We start from the raw sequence: 21,151 nt of genomic DNA on the forward strand, positions 1-21,151 counted from the left end.
CCGTGATGTGCGGTTTGTAGAGGTTCCGGCTACTTCAACGGGTGAGGAGCATCCCGTTCTTGGAGATCCAGGGGAGAGTTGGGCTCCTTCTACAGTTCCACTGGAGCCCGTGCCTTTTGATTATGATTCTGTTTCTGACACAGAGTCTACTGTTCCACCGGACCCTTCTGAGGAGTTACCCCGGTGGACATTCCAGAGTCTTCTGCTGATGGAGAACGCCGAGGGGAGGTTCGGCCTCCTCCTCGCTGGGCCCGTGACATACTCCGTGATTCAGGGATCGAGGGGGTTCCTGAGGAGTGGGGACCGCAGGATGGTCCGCGGCGGTCACGGAGGCACTAGACGCATTCTTCGGAGCTTGTTTGCTTCAATTATTGTTTGATGTCCCGTGTTATGCAGGACCGAGAGCCCACCTCCGTGAAGGAGGCTTTACAGTCCGCCCCATGAAAGAAAGCTATGGAAGCTGAGTTGAAGGCTATTGAGAGAAATGACACTTGGTCACTTGTGCCACGCCCCCCGAAGAAGAAGGTGATTGGAGTCAAGTGGGTCTTCAAGACCAAATATCTCAGTGATGGTACTTTGGATAAGCACAAGGCTCGCCTTGTTGCTAAGGGTTTTGCCCAGCGCCCAGGGATTGACTGTCATGACACCTTTGCCCCCATAGCTCGTATGGCAACCATTAGAGCTGTTCTTGCTTTGGCTGGCCATAGGAGATGGCCTGTTTATCAGTTGGATGTAAAGTCGGCCTTCCTGAATGGTGATTTGAAGGAGGAGATCTACGTTGAGGAGCCTCCTGGCTTTGGTTCTTCAGATGGAAAAGTCTACAGGTTGAAGAAGGCCCTGTATGGCCTCAAGCAGGCCTCGCGAGCTTGGAACGAGAAGATTGATTCATTCCTCCAGTCTCAGTTGGGATATCGGCGGTCCAAGGCCGATCCGCAGCTGTATGTTCACACTTCCGAGGATGGTTGTGTGCTGTTTGTATTATATGTTGATGATTTGATTGTCACAGGTGATGATGCACAGCAGGTCCAGGAGACAAAGTCAGCTTTACATCGGACGTTCGAGATGACGGATTTGGGGCTACTCCATTTCTTTTTAGGCCATGAGATTTATCAGTCTCAGAGGGGGATTTTTCTCTCCCAACAGAGATATGTACAGGAGCTCTTGGTGTCTTTTGAGATGGAAGATTGTCGGGCCCTCTCTACTTCTATGGATCCGAACTGGAAGGCCACTTCCCATTCAGCTTCTCCTTTGGCGGATGCGTCCGGCTATCGACAGTTGATAGGGTCCTTGATTTGGCTTCTCAACACCAGGGTTGATCTATGTTTTGCTGTTGGGCTCTTGGCAGGGTTCATGAGTGAACCTAAGACGGTGCATTGGCAGGCTGCTCAGAGGATACTTCGGTATCTGAGGGGGACGTCTGATTTGGGGATTCATTACCCCGCAGGGACAGATGGGTCAGATCTTGTACTTGCAGGTTGGAGTGACTCAGATTGGGCCGGTGACGTGGACCACAGGCGGTCTACTACAGGTTACTGCTTTACTTTGGGTACAGGTGTTATTTCATGGAGTAGCAAGAAGCAGCCCACGGTAGCCCTTTCGTCTACTGAGGTGGAGTATCGGGCCGCGTCTTCCACCACATGCGAGGTTGTGTGGCTTCGGAGATTGTTGGAGGAGCTTGGGTGCCCCCAGACTCGTCCTACATTGCTGCGATGTGACAATGAGAGTTGCATTGCCTTGGCAAGGAACCCTGTTTTTTATGCCCGGACAAAGCACATTGAGATTCAGTACCACTTCATCCGAGAAAAGCTTCTGGATGAGACCATCACTGTGGAGTATTGCAAGACGGAGGACAATGTTGCGGATTTGTTTACGAAGGCGCTTCCTTAGGCTCTACTTCGGCAACATTCCAGATCCCTCAGGCTTCTGCCCTGTCCAGACTCTGAGAGGGGGTGTTAGAGATCATAGCCTGCTTTGGAGGGCAGCTGCACAGTTAGTTGGACTGTGCAGTCGGACTGCCACGTGGCAGTCCGACTGCTTGCAGCCCAGTCGGCTGCATTAAATGCAGCCGACTTATTCCAGGCTGCGCCCTATTTTCTGGCGCCCCAGTTCATGGCAGTGTTCGACTATTTATAGTCGACGTTTCCAGCAGTCTGGTCACTCTTCTCTGTTGCAGATTACAGACCGGTGCCGTGCAGTTTTCTGTCTCTGTTCACAGATTTCAGACAGCAGATAGTGCAGACTGCAGCAGACTTCGAGGTGGACAGCAGGTCGCATCGTCGAGGTGGAGATATGCAGTCCAGCGCACTGCGCCCGTGTATATCTTTGTATTCAGCATTCTTTATACAGCAGATCTTCATTGTCCACTGTCTCTTTCTCTCCCTTCTCTCTCTGCGTTCTCTCTCTCTCAGTCCTACTCTTCCGCACCGCTGCACTCTGACAGATGTTGGGTTTTAGTCATGCCTACACTCACACAAAGGAGTGTCAATGATTCACATGTAGGACACTGGGGCACTTTTTTACTCCTTGTAGGAGAGGTTTTTCCCCTAGTCACTTTCTTTTTCATCTATGTATCTACATTACACATTTTGGTCACTTACCGCGCAATAGATACATTTGTGTGTGAACGCACTCAAGTCACTTTCACAACCCTAAAGTCTTAAGGGTTATACTTCGTACTTTGCACTACACATTCTATTATGCAAACTGTCGTGCTGTGACCACTCTCTCTCTCTCTCTCTCAGTCGTGTTCGCTTGTTTCTGCTCCATTGCTGTACTTCAATCTTACATTTGGTATTAGAGCTGTTCAGTCAGCTGTCTCTTTGCTCTCTTCACTCTCCGGTCAGCCCATGTACTGCTCCTGCCTGTGGCGACGTTTGTTTCTAACACACCTTCTCTGTTCTTCTCAACCTTTACAACCTGTCATGGTTGTTTAGAACAGTCAAAACCCTTAATTCACAGGCGCGGTCCAGAAAACCCAAATATTATAGGTGCAGTCCAGAACTGCCATGTGAGCACCCATGCAGTGCAGAACTGCTCCAGATCTGTTCCAGCCTGCCACATCAGCAGTCACACAGCTCACAACTGGTTCTGCTTGCTCTCGAGTTGCCAAGTCAGCATATATTCAGATCTGTGCAGCTGCCACAGATATATTTTATTATTTTAATCAGAATTTCAGAGCGAAAGCAAAGGGCTTTTGCAGGAACAAGTCGTTTTTTGCTTTAGCAAGTGATTCAATGCATGAATTGAAGAAATTTGCAGATATTTGGGTTAGATTATTTGGGGTTTTTATATTTTTGGTAGACATTGGTACATGGAATGTGTTTTTAGTCTGAAATTGACTAAAACTATGCACATTGGACAACCAAAATTTTAGGGCTTTTGTGTTTTTAGTGTTACTAGGCACTCTTATTCTTATGTCTTGGACAGCATGTTTGTTGAAATCTGGAAAATTTTAGGACATTGAGGCAATATTGGTTAAGTGTGACATGATTCAGTGGTTCTTTTGACTATAGTTGGTCGATTACAACTTGGCATTTGCTGTAATTTTTGGGAATTTGAAGATTTTCAGGTCAACTAACTTTTGTAATTGCTCTTTTTGCATTTGATTAAGTGACATTTATCATGGCAGCTCATGGATAGAATGATGTCTTCACTTATGAGAGGATATATTGGATGGCAACAACTATTCTTTGTGGTCTTTTATGATGAAAAATGTGCTTGTAGCAAAAGGTCTTTGGGATTATGTTAGTGGGGAAGAAGTATGTCCTAGTGAATTGGCTCTTGTAAACCCTCCACAAATAGGGGGTCGTGGAAAAGGCAAGAGGGTGCAGCAATAACCTCTTAATAAGTAGCATGACATGGATAAAGGCAAGAAGTTGCTGCATAACCACCACCCCAAAGAACAGTTGCTCAGAGGGCTTAGGACACTGGGGATATGCAAGCATTACCACTTATTTCATTGGCAGTTTAGCGGTTGATAATTCCACATATTCGTTTTGCTACTACTTCACGAGTAGCATGGCTTACACTCGAGCACATGTTTGCTGGTAAGAATGAGGCATGCTTTTTTTTTTTGAAGGAGCTTGAAAATGTGAAGATGGAAGAAGGTGATGCTAATATAAAAACCCAAAACTCAATCACAAAGACAAACACAGGGAGAAGAAACTCTAGAGTGAACAAATGCTATAAATGAATGTAAGAGAGTATAGAATGCACAAGTGTATAGCAATGTAGTGTCAGAGAGCGACGTCCATCGGAGATGGATCTCAAGTGCAGTAACCACTAGTCGGAAATGAAAGAGTGTTGAGGTAGAGAACTATCAGGTGACAACAGGAGAGGTGTTTGCTGATATAGATAGCCTGTTTAACAGAAAAAATACAGGTACTACGGTAGTTGCCCAGTGGGAGAGATGGTAGCAGCCTATTGCCCGGCGAAAACGCAGGCTGATCAGGTGCTATGATGACACAGTAGATGGAGATCTTTAAACAGCAAGACCATGGTTGGAAATAGGCTGCCTAGGGATGGATAGTGATGGGCTGCAGTCGATGATGGTTGGATAGCATATGGTAGGTGGCTGATGCCTGAAATTTGCACGGTAGAGTAAGAAAATTGCACAAAAGGATGAGGTTGAATGGTGGTCAGCTTGTCTATTTATAGTTGTTGAAGGGTACCCGAGAAATTAGTGTTTTGGAGGATCACTGAAACTCTATCGACCGTGCACCAAATTTGGGTTTTTCATTAATCAAGCTTTTTTTGGGACTGTTCAAAGCTGATGATCAGTTGTGAAGCGTGTTTTAGCTTAATAGAGAGGAGAGATACATTGTTGGTATGCAGAGATGTTTTTGTCGTTTAGGACACATGGATCACAAATGGATGCACTTCCACCATTATAGTATAACTTGGATTTCCCATACTTAGATCGCACTCATATTGAGCGAATTGAGTTAACAAGATAGGTATTGTGAAGATTGGTATAGATTTTACATGGGTGCGTCCCCCATAGCCCATTTGCATAAAGATGGCATTGTACCCATAGAAATAGGGAACGGCCGTTCCGGCCTATAGGAACGGCCTAACGTGTTCCAAACCCTCCAAGGAGGTGAAATGGCCAGGGAACGTTCCCTGCCATTCTCAAGGCTGTTCCCTACCGTTCCTTGTTTGGAACGGCCGTTCCAGGCCTGTTGATCAAGAATTGATGTTTCTTCCGGTTTTTTCTTTTTGCTTGGGTCACACTCCTACCACATGTTTACCCATCTGCATTGCCTAATGTGCACACACTAATCTCTCTCTCTCTTCTCTCTCTCTCTCTCTCTCGGGTTGAAGATTCAAAGTGTCAAGACAACCCACAAGCTAATTAGGAGTCCATGCAAAATTCAAATTTGATGCATTATCAACTCTTGCAAATCACAATCAAATTTCAGCCTATCCTCAATTCCAAGGTATTCATCCATTTATATTGTCTAATTTCAAGGGAAATTGGGATAATTGGGGCAATTCAAGGCAATTTGGAGCTATGGGGGTAATCGAGTCAATTTCGGGACATTTGGGTCAATTTCAAGCATTGAGAGGTGTTGGGGCAATTAGAGGGACATTCTTTGGGGCAATTTGTGTCATGCAAGGCATATTTGGGGCACTTAAGACATGTGCCATTCCCCCCGTTCCCTTCCCCGACCTTGGACGCTCCCCCCGTTCCAGGTGTTCCCGTTCCCGTTCCTGTTCCCCGTTCCAGGTAACTATGACTGTACCAGTGCCATTTCTTACACACGTTTGCCGGGGGACTCATTGTCAGGCCAGCCGAGATGGATGTCCACCTCTCTTATGGGATACGTAGTGCTATTGGATAGATATGCAGATTATCACACCAACTCAAGATTGAGACAGGATGGTATACACACATGTTTGAGGATGCATGCATTTGCCTGTTGTGCCACTGGGAGGTGGAGTTTGAGGGGCACATACTCAGCCAATATATTACATATTATGAGATCAGAGAAAGATTTCATTTTTCAGGAGGCATTCAGGCCTTTGGATAGGGTGGAGTAATGAGAATTAGAGATGCCTAGTATGTTTCTTATTGAAGCTCTGGACACACAGATAAACTTTTGTGAAATAGGAAAAAGACAGAGGTAGAGTCAGTAAGCTAGTGGGTTCTTACAGATTTCTTCATCATGAGTTCTAGAGCTAGCTTGTTGGACACTAGCACAACAACAAGCACTGCTACACTATCCATCCGTGAGTCAGAGGGGTCACATTAGACTGGGCAGCCACACTCCATAGAGCATTGTGCCCACCACCTTGTTGCTTGGCATCCTTAGCTTCAGCAGATTTCATCACTTGCCGTTAGAGAAGAGTACCTCCTCTCAGCAGGCCTACTCTCTTGGACCACCCCATGACAACCATTCTTGTTGTGAGGAGAGTATAGTAGTTCTAGATAGACCTATTGATCAGGGTGGGATACTACAGGTCCACTGATGGGTCATTGAGAGATCATTTTGGACATGATGGTATCCACACTTGCAGTCCTTAGGATTGTAAGCATTAGCATATTTCGTTGTTTTTTCTTTTTTCATTTTCATTGTTGTTTTTGAGTGGAGATGATATGGTCAGATGTACTCATTTCTGTGAGGAGTATACAATAGTTCTAGATGGACCTATTGATTGGGGGGGATACTAGAGGTCCATTGAAGTGTCATTTAGAGAGCATTTTGTACATGATGGTATCCACACTTGCAGTCCTTAGGATCGTAAGCATCAGGATATTTAATTGTTTTTTCATTTTTCATTTTTCATTTTCATCGTTGTTTTGGAGTTGAGACGATGTGGTCAGATGTACTCATTCCTTTGTCTCATAGGCTATTCAGGCTTTTCAAAGACGTAAATACACACTGGCCCTTCCCTTTTTTTAAAATGTTGTCTATGTTGGAGCTGTTTGTAGTTGTGCCTACATAATTGGTGTTCCCCTGCGTGTCTGCTGGCTGCAGCCAAATTAGAGGCCTGCTGCCCATCTCCATTTTGCAGGATTTGATTATCTGGAGGCTGTTGTTCAGCCAGCCTATTTTGCCGCCTACTTGTTCTCAGCCAGCCACCCTTGATTTGGAGTGTGTTGTCATCACACTGAGGGAGCTGCTGCTGCTGCTGTTGCAGCCAGTTGCATACATTCTAGCGCAGTCGCCCAGCTTCATAGGGGCCTTTCCCATCAGCAGAGGTTTGCATCTGGAAACAATTTTTCTTTTATCAACTTGGAGGACTGTGTTTCGATTGTTTCATTGCAGTTTGCATGTATCTGGTGTCTTCTCTGACATCCCCCGTATGTCTGAAGATGTCTTTTTTTTGGGGGGGGGGGGGGTATTATGGAGGATTGTGTTTTGTGCCCTTCATTGCTGTCCACATTTATCCTGTGTCTTCTCTAACACTCCCCTGCCTAGAGGACTGCATTCTGATCCCTCCAGAGGGCACACTGTTGAGTCCTACAGGTGCTGCCACCATGATCAGCCATGACAGTGCAGTTATGTCAAGCCACTCCATGGACTAGGTTTGTGTCCGTACGTAGTACGGACTGATCCGTACGGTATGGTATGGTACGTATCCGTATGATTTAGTACGAAAAAATGGGCACTTTTTGGCCACTCTACTTGTCTACAACTTTCTTTTTTTTCTTTCTCATTTCTTTTTTTTTCTTTCTTTCTTATTTCTCCCCCAAGCCTCTCTCTCTCTCTCTCTCTCTCTCTCTCTCTCTCTCAAGCTTCTCACACCCTCTTTTTTTTTCCGTAAAAGGTAATTGTATTAATTACGAAAAAAGTACAAGTTTACTTGATTACAAGATACATGATGACACTAAGCCATCATGTGAAAAGGTTCCAGTACTAAGAGTTACAAGGTCATGTCAAAGACGTAGAGGAAATTGCCATATGCCAGGGACCTAAGTCCTCCCGAGAAAGCATGTTAGAATGCCGGAGAAGATCTAGCTGCCAATACAAGAGACCCTTAAGCCTAGCAATATGCTATGGAACATTATAGGCGGAATAAAAAAGAAAAGCATTCCGAATGGTCCAGTTATGCCAACAGCCCCAATATCGAAGAAAGTGAAACACGAGCTTCATATGTGGCTGTGCCGGAGTGGGGTATTTGGGCTGCACAAAAACCCAATCAAAGGGGCATAGCTAGAAACCAACCACCGCTTGCCAAATGGCTGACAAGAATGACCAGATTTTCTTAGCGATGGGGCAAGAAATAAATCAGTAACGGGCGGATTCCACACTAGTGGTGCAAAAGAAATAGTTGCCATTGGAGATTCGTCGCTTGGAAAGAGCTAAAGCAAGCGGAAGACCACCAATCATTACCCTCCAAAGAAAGACCTTATATTTGAAGGGTGTCTTGTTCAACCAGTCCTCCATCACAGTTGCCCTCCACCATGATCGGGATTTAGGCAATCCCCATAGAGTATTCGCTTTAGTAACCAGTCATTGATGATCTTGAATTAGAATATGATACACTTGGTTAGCGGAAGCTTTGCCTAAGTTCAGCTGGCCTTCAAAGTCCCAATCCTGCCAGGGATGATCCGAAGCAAGGGCAGGAAAGGGTTGTCTGCTTTGGAGCACCATCAAAAGTTGTTCCCATAAATATCTATATCCACGAGAGATCTTGAAAAGCCTTCTAGCTGTACGAAACGATATTAGCACATTGCGACTGGCAAGGGTGGCATCCGGGACTGAAGTTAAGCCCAAACGTGCCATCCGGTTGAATTGTGGTCGAAGCTCGTGTTTACCTTCCAATGAAAGTAACCATGAGACTGCCAGCAATTCCAATTGAAAATAATTAGTAGCTAAGCGATCCTCCGCTGGATGCCACTGAGCCTTCCAGAGGACGAGTTTCCAGGAACATACCAAATGGGTAAGCAACGATGAAGAAGAACTGGAGAACCGCGAATCAGCATTAAGAACATGTTACCAAGAACTTCGGATTTGGGTATTGCCATGCAGAAGCCCATGATCCTCAAGGAAATAACGGGCTATAAGGACCCATGGACGATGATCCGAGCACATGGCGTGGAAAAGAGACCAATGGAGTGCCAGCATGTGAGTTTGGGCATCTAAAATAGCCCAGGCCTGAGACTTCCAATACAGAAACTTAGCCGCCAGTTTCTGAGAAATCCACTACAGAAGCTGCTTTGGGGGAATATCAACACCCAAAGGGTACCCAAGATGCTTGACAATGGAGCCACGAGGAACAACCATATCCTGCCAGTCCAATGACTGCAAATCCGACTTCGTGCAGCTGAGAATGGTTGATTTCAACGCATTGATGCGAAGGCCGGACGCCTGACCAAAGAGAGCCCAAACATCCAATGCTTTGCGAAGGTTATCCTTGTCCGCATGCAAAATCATAAAGTTGTCATTAGCCAAGGATTGACTAATGAAGTGCTGTCCAGAAGGAAGCGACAATCCAGCCAACTGAGTAGAAGCTGCCATATGAGATAACATCGAAAGAATTGGATGAGTTGCAAGGGCAAAGAAGAGAGGGCTCAAAGGGCACCCCTGTCTGACAGAGCGGGCAAGGACAAGTGGCTCGGTAACACCTCCATTCAGCATGACTCGCGAAGACGCCGCAGCATTGATGGTGTAGATCAAACGAGACATCCGAGCACCAAAGCCCATAGCAGACATAAGTTCCACAATGAAAGACCAGTCCAGATAGTCAAAAGCCTTTTCGAGGTCCAATTGAATCAGTACGACCTCCTGATTAGAATGCCTTGCATAATCAATCGCCAGTTGCGCATTTAATACATTGTGCAGAATGTTTCGACCCTTAATGAAACCATATTGGAGAGGGTGCACAATGGCAGGGAGATGCTTATGGAGCCGATTCGCCATTACTTTGGAAAAATTTTTATACATGGAACCCATCAAAGAAATTGGGCGCCAATGTTTCAACGTAGACGGCGAAGGAATCTTTGGAAGCGGTTTAATAAGTCATTCTTTCCATGAGGAAGGCATGATCCCCGTTTTCCACACCTGCTGAAACAAAGCCTTCAATGGTTTCGCCAGTTGGGTAGCAAAAGTCTCAAAAAACTCATTGGTGAGACCATCCCAGCCAGGACTTTTATCCTTGGGCAAGTGTAACAAAACGTCCATAACCTCTGTCTCACAAATATCTAACTCCATAGTAGCTTGCATGTCCTGCGGAACCTGATTGCGGACCAGGTTATAAAAAACCGAACGGGCCTGAGTAGTTTGGACTAAAGGTGGAGAAGTGGAACCAAGAAGGTCGAGGAAATAATTCCTACACATATGCACAATAGTCTGCGGATCAAGGACCAGGTGGCCTTTTGCATCCTGGAGTTTGGTCATATTCTCTCGAGCAGGAGAGGCATGGAGAGCTCGAAAGAACTTATAAGTCTGCCACGTACTATTTTACAAAGTCTCCGTCAGATGTTGCAATTTGGCCTGCTGATACGATTTCAACTGAAACTCTTTAATAAGATCAGCCACCCGCATTGCCAGTGCTAGTAGAAATGCATCATTTGGAGTGTCCACCAGCAGAGAACGAACCAAAGCCAGCAGGTCCTCCGCTGCTTGTCGACGCCGCCGACAAAGGGAGGCATGATGGATCCCATACTGCCGAGCAACCCGCTACACATTAGAGAGCAATCGTTCAAACGAAGCAGTGCCCTGAGAGGAGAAGTCCAATAAGAATCTATCAATCAATTGCTGCATATAGCCCTGAAAGATTACATGCTTCAAATAAGACGAGTTGAAACGCAAAGGGAGTCTCTCCAAAAATTGCTTAAAAGGTGCAATGGGTTGTGCAAGCAGCTCAAGCTGCAGAGGGAAATGATCCGACAAGGCATATTGCTGCAACACTTTCATTTCGAGCATCTCAGGAAGGAAATCATCATTTTGAATGATGTATATGCGGTCCAACCGCGACCATGTTGTTGCGTACTGGGCAGAATGGAAAGTAAACCCTGTAGAAGACGGGTGTAGCCAGGACCAGAGATCTTACTTAAGAACAGTAAGAGCCAACTCATGCCATATACGACTTTTCGGCGTGTCCATTACCGAATGCTCCGATGTGGACTGGGAAGAATCAACACACATATTGAAATCCCCCATCAAGAAGCCCCGTTTGCCAAGTGACAAGGAAGTCTGCAAAGTATGCCAAAGCTCCCGGCGAGATAAAGGATCATTCGGAGCATAGAAGCCAAGTAACCATAAGATCTCCCCTTCGAATAAAATTTCAATCTCTAGAAAGCGGCCATGTACATCATTTTTAATAAGAACAGGCTGATATTTTTCATGTACAATCATGAGCACACCCGAATAATGCATGGCCTGTGTCCCTGCATACAACAAACGAAAGCCATGGTAATCCACAACTTTTCCGGCTTCTCTGTGACTCATGTGCTCAACAGCACACAAGACATCCCACTGATTCTCATGCAATATAGTCCACATGGCATATTGCTTGTGGCGAGAACAAATTTCTCGCACATTCCACATGGCTATTTTCATGTGTATTTAAAACAAAATCAAGTACGAGGCACAGCTTGCCTCGATTTGACTTTTTCTGCGAGAATGTCCAGGACTCCCTCATCCAAGAAATCCGCCAATACGGCAAAAGAGTTCTGAGGACCAGATTTGGAGGTAGACGGCATATCTGCTGGCTTGGGGATGGAACGGGGATAACGACGATCCCATGGGGTAATGACGTTGCATCTGGTATCAAAAGCCAACTTAGCAGGTGGACCCTTTGGACGATCCGAATACTCTCTCCTAGTGGGCTGAGGACAGGGGACAGAGGAAACCATAGCAGGAGCAGAGTACTCTGAAGACAACATTCTTTCCTACGCATATAGGTACGCATGGAATCTTGTGAGGCACTAGGTACAGTATTCTCCATGCCAGCAACAACCCTGTTGCCTTTTTTTGCGTGTACTTCAACCCAGTCGGTGCCACGGGAATCTAAATCCGAAACCTGTTGTTTATCTTTATCCAAAACTTTAGGTGGGTGGATAGCATCCTGCGATGGAGCATCACACACCATATCTTCCATGGACAGCGCAACATGCCCAGCATCTGAAGTGTGCTGCTGCTCTAGGCATTCGGCCATAAAATGCCCCAATTGTCCATAGGAAAAGCAATGTCCTGCAAAATTGTCCCATTTCAAACGAAAGTGTAAAGGATGCATGCCAGAGCAATTGAGACGTAACCAAGCAGGCCTTTTCCTTGCAGTGTCCCATAACATACACAACCCGTTGCGATTCACGGCCCTTAGGCTTGGGAGGGACCAGAACAGTGCCCACAACGGCCATAGCGTCTTTCAACAGTGGCCAATAGACAGCCGGACAATTTTCCACTTCAACCCACACAGTGCATTCATGTTGCAGCAGATGCTGAAAATCTGCCATTGGGCGCCATGGTACAACATGGACCAAACGGCGATAAAAAAACAAAGGCAGTTTAGATAGGAGAGCAGCACGGTGCGTCTCAGATTTCAACAACACCTCAAAAAAACCTCAGGGCCCAACAAAAATCTCTTCAACACATTCCCCTTGTAGCAGACTGTGCAGCCTTTGGCAAATACGGGAAAGCAATGGGATTCTACTAGTGAAGAAGAGTATCACAGCGCGATTATAAAATATTGAAAAGGAGCGCAAGATAGTTTTCGGGTCCACAGTGGCTTCCAGAACATCTTCAGGTGCAGAGTCAGAAAAGACTTCCTAATTATGTTGAACATAATCGCCAAGCAAAGTGTTAGCAAATTCCAGCAAATGCTCCCAGTCAACATCCTGAGAGTCCACAGAATCCGAAGCAACCTGAGCATAGGAACGATCCTGAACGATCCGAAGCAACCTGAGCATTTGCCTGCAGGCTGGAGGTCAGGACCAGGGGGCATCTCTTCAGTGCACAGAACCATATCCTCGGGTTCCTCGGTATCAGAATCAGGACCAAGCGCTGCCACCATTTGGTCTATAAAATCCAGATTCAGACCAACCATATTGTATCACTGCGTATACTGGAAAGAGGCCGAGTGAAGATCTGACGGGAGAAACGCGCAGGCCGCTCTCCCCCCCCCTCTCTCTCTCTCTCTCTCTCTCTCTCTATGTACAGGCATAGATCAGCTCTGTGATCTGCGCAGGGTTGCAGTCGTGTGCTGCCAGGTGATGGCTCTCTTTCTCTGACTCGGCACAACAAACTGCACATGGCAAACACCCATGGACAACAGGCACAGCAAGCAGTGCTCTCAGCACAGTGCCGTCTCCTTCCAAGGCTCGGATAGGACAGAGCGTAGCTCCTCTCTGCGCTGTATGTCAAAGGCGCCTCACAGGCCCGCAGGTATACAATGCGCCATGGACAGCATCGTGTTTGACGAAAGGCAACTTTGGTCGAAAACCTAAAACGCACAAAGAAGCAAGCAGGAGCAGGCTGCGGCTAAGCCTGTGCTCTGCGACCACAGGCTTCAGACGGCAGGCGTCAGGCGAGCAGGCAGTCACCGGCGGAGTAGGCGGCCACAGATGAGTACAGGTGGGTGGGTCGTCAGGCGGAGCAGGCAGGCACAGGCAGAGAAGGCAGGCCGTCGTCAGGCGGGTGGGTCTTCAGGCGCGTCAGCAATCATGAGGTGGGTGGGTCTTCAGGCGCGCAGGCAGTCGTCAGGTAGTCGTGAGGCGCGCAGGCAGTCGTGAGGCGGCAGTCGTGAGGCGGGTCTGCAGGCGACAGTCTTCAGGCGCGCAGGTCTAGGCGACGATAGGACGGGACACCACACCCTCTTTTTCTCTCAAGCCTCTCCTCTCTTTCTCTCTCTCTCTCTCTAGCCTCTTCCTCTCTCTAGTTGCACTAGTACCACGTACGAAAGGTTTGATACTATACCATACTTTAGGTACCGTACCTTATGTATCAGTACCATAAGGTACCAACTTAATGGATGCATCTTTCCCATTCGAATTGCACTTTGGGATGAGCTAAATGCTCCTTATATTAATATGATTCTCCTGTGAGATTAGGTTATTTGAGATTCAAACAATTTCTCTCAACCTTCTCTCTCTCAAGCCCATACTTCTCTTAGTTGTATGATCATGCATGTATAATGTATCCACTCCCATCTATGTAGTAATAAGTTGTAGGTAGCAGTAGCACATGTTGTGCATTCTGCATTAAGTTTTGGCATGTTACCCTCAAGTACTCATCTTATATACTCTAATAGCATTTCTATTTAGACTTCAAGTCTCTATTCTATTATCTTTTGTCCAAAATAATCAAGTTATTTTTTTGTCGTACTAATATCATACTGTACCTTATAAAATCTTAAGGTACCATTTAGTACCATATTTTATTGTATCGTACCGTACCATATCGTACCTTTCGTACCTGACAACTATGCCGTGGACATTGGACTCCTTGCCTCATCCCTCAGCCTTGGTCCTAGAGATGTAGAAGAGCTAAGGCCTGTTGTATCATTATTTGATTTCATTCAGCATTCTTCCAGTCTGTGTTCGAGAGTTTAATCACTGATACTGTTTGTTGCGCACACTATTCTCCTTTGCAAAACTCACCTTTTCTTCACATAATTGTCACACACGTGTTATGATCTTTCTAGTGCTTTTTTGTGGCTTGCAAAAGTGATGAAGAATATCAACAGTCCTCCAGTCTGTTTATAGAGTAGAACCAATTGAATTATCCACTCTAATAATCGTTGGTCCACTTGCTTACAAAAATCCAATATAAATCTATTGGGTAGGTTGGAGGTTTTGAGAGGGTGTATGAAATTGGCCGTATCTTCAGGAATGAAGGCATCTCAACTCGGCATAACCCTGAGTTCACAAGTATAGAGGTATTGGGCTTCACTTAGGACTTCGAGCAGAAATACTTGTGTAGTCATTTTCTAATGACCATAGTTTGTGCTTTAGATTTACCAAGCATATGCAGATTACAATGAAATGATGGATTTAGCAGAGGAGCTAATCACATCATGTGCATCAGACTGCATCCAAAGCAATCTGATCAATTATCAAGTAAGTGGAACACGAACATCCTGATATGACATTGTTGATGTTATGTAAGTTTTTGTTTGATGATTTTTCATGGATGGCAGGGAACTGAAATATCATTAGAGAGACCATGGAGAAGAGCAAGCATGCTTGAACTGGTAGCACAGGCTACCAGTGTTGATTTTAGTAAGATGATGGGGGATGTGAATGCTGCAAAGAGGGCTGCTATGTCTCTAGTTTCTGTCCAGGATACTCCTGATGAGTTTGGACATATCATTATGAAATGCACATCTGTTGGTCAAGTTCTGAATGAGGTTGGTCTGTCTGCAAAATATTTCTGACAGATCTGTGCTATTTATAGTGGTGATCACACTCCTAACAGCTCATCTATTTAGGTCTTTGAGGCGCTAGTTGAAAGAACATTGATTCAGCCTACTTTCGTCACGGATTATCCTATTGAAGTTTCTCCACTTGCAAAAAAACATAGAAGGTAATTTTTATTTATTTTTTGGTTGTACTTCTCTGTTTTTGTTAACCTTACAACTTTGAAGGTGCAAACCTTGATTAGCAATATAACTGACATGTCTGTATGTTTAAGAACTAACAAGAAGAACAGCCTTGAAGGTTTTACAGAGAGATTTGAGCTTTTCATCTATGGACGAGAGCTAGCAAATGCTTTCTCAGAGTTGACAGATCCAATGGATCAGGTATGAATGGTGGACCTTTCTTAACTGTGATGATAATGCTTTCCTAAGCTTTTCATGTCTTGTTCAAGCTTTATTTAAGCTTGTGAATTGGAACTCACCATTTTCTCTCTTCTGGTTGGCTTCAGAGACAACGGCTGGAATGGCAGGTCAGGACCCACAATGAGGCCGTGGCTGTAGCTGCAGAGAAAAAGGAAGCCAGTGACACTACTGCCAAGGCAGATGAGGATGATGCATATCAAGTTGAATTAGATGATGATTTTTTGACAGCTTTGGAATATGGCATGCCTCCTACAGCAGGGATGGTGGGTTTCTTTCTCACTTACAAGGAGTTTTTGTCGACTCAAGTTTGATTACAATTCTGTTCTAAGTATTCAAATTCCTGGCCTAAGATATATATCTTGTGACAGGGTATTGGCATTGACAGATTAGTGATGTTGCTGACAGATAGTGCCAGTATTAGGGATGTCATTGCTTTCCCTGTTCTCAGATCTCCTTGATACGGGTGTCAATACAAGGCTTTTTGGTGCTGATTGTAGTATAAGATAAGATGCTGAGATTGAAACGCAGCTTTGGGTGTGTTTTCATATCCAAATTATTCACCAACGGCAAAACATACAGAAGTAAGATACAACTCGGACATAAAGAGCTTTGTAAAACCCATTCTTACCTTGAAACCCACCATGAAGTGCAAGGATGAAAGTAAAACAATTGCAACAGCTTGCTCATTGCAGAGACCAAGGGTCAAGTAAAACCTGCTTTACTCGATTTAAGGCAAGAAAAGTCTCGCCAGTTGGAAATTACGCATTACCACGTGTGCAAGAACACGTGTGCATGTGCATGCATACACACAAAATGCTGCACCCGTTTTGCCATCTTTCAACAGAAGGCGTACTTTACAGGCCTTGAACTTCATATTCTGCTCGGATGAAGATATCAGAATGAAGCTGTTGGTATTGAAATCGGATAAATCATTTCCGTACATATTAGAAAAGGCCAATATAAGCACATAAAAGATGTAAGCATGTACATTGTGTTCCCAAAACCCCATGATTTGTGGATTGTAAATAGGCTGAAAAGATGGAAAACAAAAATTGGGGTGAAATGTTCTTTTAAAAAACTTAAAATTGGGGTGATGTTCCCTTCCCAAAGAACCTTTGATTTTGAGTCTTGAAGCAGACAGTTGGAAAAAAATATTTGATTTTTAATGAAAAGATTGCCTTCTAATGTTTAAAGCCCCACAAATTAGCCGTACTGTCAGACATAAACTCTTAAAAAATTTTGGGTTAACAATTGGCCCTAATTTTGACCTTGGGTTTGTCATTTCATTAAGTGGTTTTCTTGGGACTGATTTTAAGCTACAAAGAAAAAAGCATGTGATGAGAGAAGGGAAATGAAGGATCTAGCTTACTTTGGCACCCCTTGATACAACATTTAACCACATCATAATCTCGCTTTTATTTCATGCATTGGCACAACTTTGTAATCTCGCTTAACCAAACCAATGTGTTAAGTGGCTCAACTAATATTCGATCTACAATTTTTCTAGCATGGGGTTGCTAAGGGTTGGGGGTTTAAGGAATTTATCCATTTTGGGTGGAGAATAGGTTTTTATGTTCTACATGTAAAAATCAGAGGGGCATTGTGAGCGTGGATGACAATAACATACAATTGAGAACTGGCCATAGATTCTTGTCTTAGCAAGCTTAGGCTTTTTTTTTGTCTTGAGCTTAGCTTAGTAGTGGAAATTGTTTTCTAAAAGAAAATCAATTGTAGTTGTTATATTTGTCATGAATAGTCTTAAGCTTTCATAATTATGACATTTTCCTTATCTTAATCTTCTACTTTTGACTTTCATATATGCAATCATGTGTGTGACCATACTCTTCTTCTTCTTCTTCTTTTGTTCATGCTCCACCTTCTACATCTTATAGGGCCTTGTAAGTTCGTGTACAGTGAGCTCAAGTAGGCTTTGTGTATGGTGGTTGACATTGAAGTGGCTACCAATCATTAGGGTAATCTAGAGTAGGAAGAGTTTGGATGTTTGTTAAGGAGCCGAAGGGTGTTGATTCAATTACAAATCTTGTTTTCAAAGAAAAGTTATTGTTTTAAAAATCTCGTTGTGGACAAAAAACACAAAAGTAATGTACAAAATAGTTGTATAAGAGGCTTTCAAATCGAATAATACATGTCAAAGTGAAAACTACAAGGCTTAAGCGATAAATAAATAAAGAGCAATGCAGTACTTGACCACATGTTGCTCATGTGAATCCCAAATCCTGAAGAAAGCATCCGTGTCTTATGCGATTAAATCGCTTTGTATCATCTCGTCTTCTATTGAGGATATAGATAATCTTTTTGCAAACCTTGGAAATAGTATTGAATATATCCAATAGACCTAAGGCATGGCTACATTTGGTGGTTGAGTCGTACCAACTAATGGTGCTAGCTATGACCTCCTAGATGTGATTGTCTATCAGTCTAGTGTTAGTGAAAAACTAGTATGGAAACCCTTGGTTGCAACTTTTCTTTCTGCTTAGTATTTGAAGATATCACCATGTGTCTTTTATTGAGGATATGCATAATCGTTTTGCAAAACCTTGGAAAGAGTATTGAATATATCCAATAGGCCTATGGCATGGCTACATTTGGTGGTTGAGTCGTACCAAGTAATGGTGCTAGCTATGACCTAGATGTGATTGTGTAGTAGTGTTAGTAAAAAACTAGTATGGAAGCCCTTGGTTGCAACTTTCCTTTTTGCCTAGTATTTGAAAATCACACCATGTTTTATGCATTGAAAGGCATACCTTGAGTGAGTTGGGATGTTGTTACAAGTACTACTCGTATCACCTATAATTGAATATCACATGTTCTCTGACGTACTAACCTTGAGAGAGTTGGGGCATTGCTAAATATACAACTCCTTTGTTTAGTGTTCGTTGATGTAGGAATTTATATGTAGCAACATGCCTCTTGTTGCTGACTTTTCTTTGTGGCAGTACATCTCATTCCAATGTGTAGCGTGTTATAACTTCCCCATGTTGTTGAGGCAAAGCTTTATTGTTTTGTTTGACACATACTCGAAGGGGGGAAAAACCTTTTGTATATTTCAAACATGTATTCTAATGAAGTAGCAAGCTGGATTAATCTTAGTGAATTGTGGGATGACGCTTTTATAGTGTGGCCTCAAGTTTATGAGCTTTAACAAGCAAGACATCTAAAGGGATGTCAATTAGGATATAAAATTTGGTTGTGTGCCTTGTAAAGAATCACTAGAGCATAGCACATGATTGTTTATAAAGCTATTTAGCAGCCCCAATGGGCACTCCTTGGGCAAGCATGAGGTTGAATTCAACCAAAGCCACTTGGACTTTGATAATATGGAACATACAATAATAAATAGGTAGACGTAAGAGAATGGCAATTGAGAGTGGGGAGGTCATGGGTGCAAACTATGGATTAGATGACTTTGTCATGCCTCATCGTTGGGTTGAAAGGTTAAGATAAAGGCCAACTTTTACCCAGTACATAGCATTAATAATGAGCACCTATACATTAAGAAAAAGAAACTTTCACACATGTGCGTGGATAGACGTGTGTGTGTTTGTCACACAATAGATGCATCAAATCAATTTCATCTTATTGTGTTTTTGCCTTTTGATTGAGATTAAGATGTTTCATGTATCTTTTATCATAAACGATTATGCCTCTTATGAATCAGACAATGATGCAAAGAATCTACTCATGAAGTGGACAAGACCATTAGCATGCCAAACTTGGTGATAGGTGTGAAATGTCATGGTGATACATGGATACAAGTCTATATGCCGTGTGTGAGACATGTTATATGAGATTATCAACACACAAAAAATTGTAAAGTAGATTGTGAGGTGATAGTGGAGGTACCATTAATCAAGATGGTAGTGCTTGGTAGGTAAATATTATGTGCATTTTGTGATGTGTTAAATGTAAGAATGTGAATTGAGAGAGAGTGATTGTAAATTGGTTGATAGTGCAGTAGTAGAGCTACTTTGCTTTCCTTGTATTGCACACAATGCAGTATATATTTCAAGCTACACAATGTACACATGTGATACATTGGAACATGAATATGAGTCCATTGATAGGAGTCAATTTCCCTTCACGAATAGGGAGGGGTTTGCAAGAGGCCAACGGGTCTAAGTGTACTGTCCTTGTTCTATTGGCATGGAACACATTTGGTCACAAAGTCCTTGACATCCCTCCATAAGCCTTACCAATGAAAGCTCTTGGAAATCCTATCATATGTTTTGAAAACACCCAAGTGACCAGCAGTGGGGCAAGAATGTATCTCTTCCATGATATTCTGTGTGAAGGGGGAAGTGTGTGGGATGACGATCTTGCCATATGGGACCAAATAAGGTCATGCTTGAGCTGATATTGGAAGTTTTCAGTCAAGACTCCATACCAAAATTTCTAGAAGATGTGGCTGAAGTGATCATCTAGCAAATAAGCTTCTTGAAGCTCTTCAATCCAATTACTATGCAACTTTGAAATAGTGGATACTTTGCATGCTCAGATTTGAGAGAGTGAATCAGCCACGATATTATCTTTTTCCCGAGTGCGAGAAATGTCAAAGTCATAGTTTTGTGATGTTGCCACCCATTGCCTTTTCTTAGGAGTCAAAGTGGAATGAGTCAAGAAGTACTAGAGAACTTAGTGGTTACTTTTTACTTGGAAGCGGTTGCCATACAAATAGTGGTTCCATTTCTTGATAGCATGGAGGATGACCAACATCTCTTGGTCATGCACATTCATTTGCATCTTCTTCTCATCAAGCTTGCGGCTCTCAAATGCAATCACACCATGCTGTTGCAACAATACTGCACTAATACATGTGCCATTGGCATCACAATGAATGGTAAGCAATTTAGAGAAGTCAGCGGAGACAAGGATGGGGGTGGAAGTAAGCATGTTCTTTAACTACTTGAAGCTATGATTAGCAGTGGCATCCCAGAAGAATGATTCATTTTTTAATGGATTAGTCAAAGGTGCTGCAATGGTGGCTTAGTGCTTGATGAAGCCTCTATAGAATGAAGAGAGACCAAGGAAGCTATGCAATGAAGTGGTGATGGATGGAGTGGGTCAGTCCCTAACACATTGCACGTTCTTCGGGTTAGCCTATATGCCATTTTTGCTCACAATGTGCCCTAAGTACTCCATAGATATCTGCATGAAGGTACATTTGTTCTCCTTAGCAAAAAGTCGATGCTCTCTCAATATGTCAAACACCCTTTTGACATGTGTCAAGTGCTCTGAAATGTGGCGAGGGTGTTAGTCAACCCAAAAGGAATCACTAGAAAATGACAAAGCCCACGATCAACCCTGAAGGTTGTTTTGATCTCATCTCCCTTCCTCATACGAATTTGATGGTAGCCAGAGCATAGATCAATCTTAGTGAAAAAGTATGCCGCTTTTAACTCAT

General features: G+C 43.8%; 1 protein-coding gene across 2 annotated transcripts in view; it reads left to right on the forward strand.

Annotated features, from left to right (window-relative positions):
- The window catches only part of OVA5 (Lysyl-tRNA synthetase, class II), a 126,488-nt gene extending 109,547 nt beyond the window's left edge, over positions 1 to 16,941 (forward strand). For both annotated transcript variants that reach the window (XM_087661272.1, XM_087661271.1), the window contains 7 exons: positions 14,734 to 14,826; positions 14,903 to 15,007; positions 15,088 to 15,297; positions 15,379 to 15,473; positions 15,600 to 15,690; positions 15,816 to 15,992; positions 16,098 to 16,941. In XM_087661272.1, the coding sequence (XP_087517398.1) occupies positions 14,734 to 14,826; positions 14,903 to 15,007; positions 15,088 to 15,297; positions 15,379 to 15,473; positions 15,600 to 15,690; positions 15,816 to 15,992; positions 16,098 to 16,187 (861 nt within the window). In that variant the 3' untranslated portion in view covers positions 16,188 to 16,941. The remainder of the gene's footprint in view (positions 1 to 14,733; positions 14,827 to 14,902; positions 15,008 to 15,087; positions 15,298 to 15,378; positions 15,474 to 15,599; positions 15,691 to 15,815; positions 15,993 to 16,097) is intronic.
- Positions 16,942 to 21,151: the final 4,210 nt, after the last annotated feature.

This window comes from Lygodium microphyllum, chromosome 21 (genome assembly GCF_053477565.2).
Source record: "Lygodium microphyllum isolate KBCC chromosome 21, Lygodium_microphyllum_v1.1.10, whole genome shotgun sequence".
Classification (NCBI taxonomy): domain Eukaryota; kingdom Viridiplantae; phylum Streptophyta; class Polypodiopsida; order Schizaeales; family Lygodiaceae; genus Lygodium; species Lygodium microphyllum.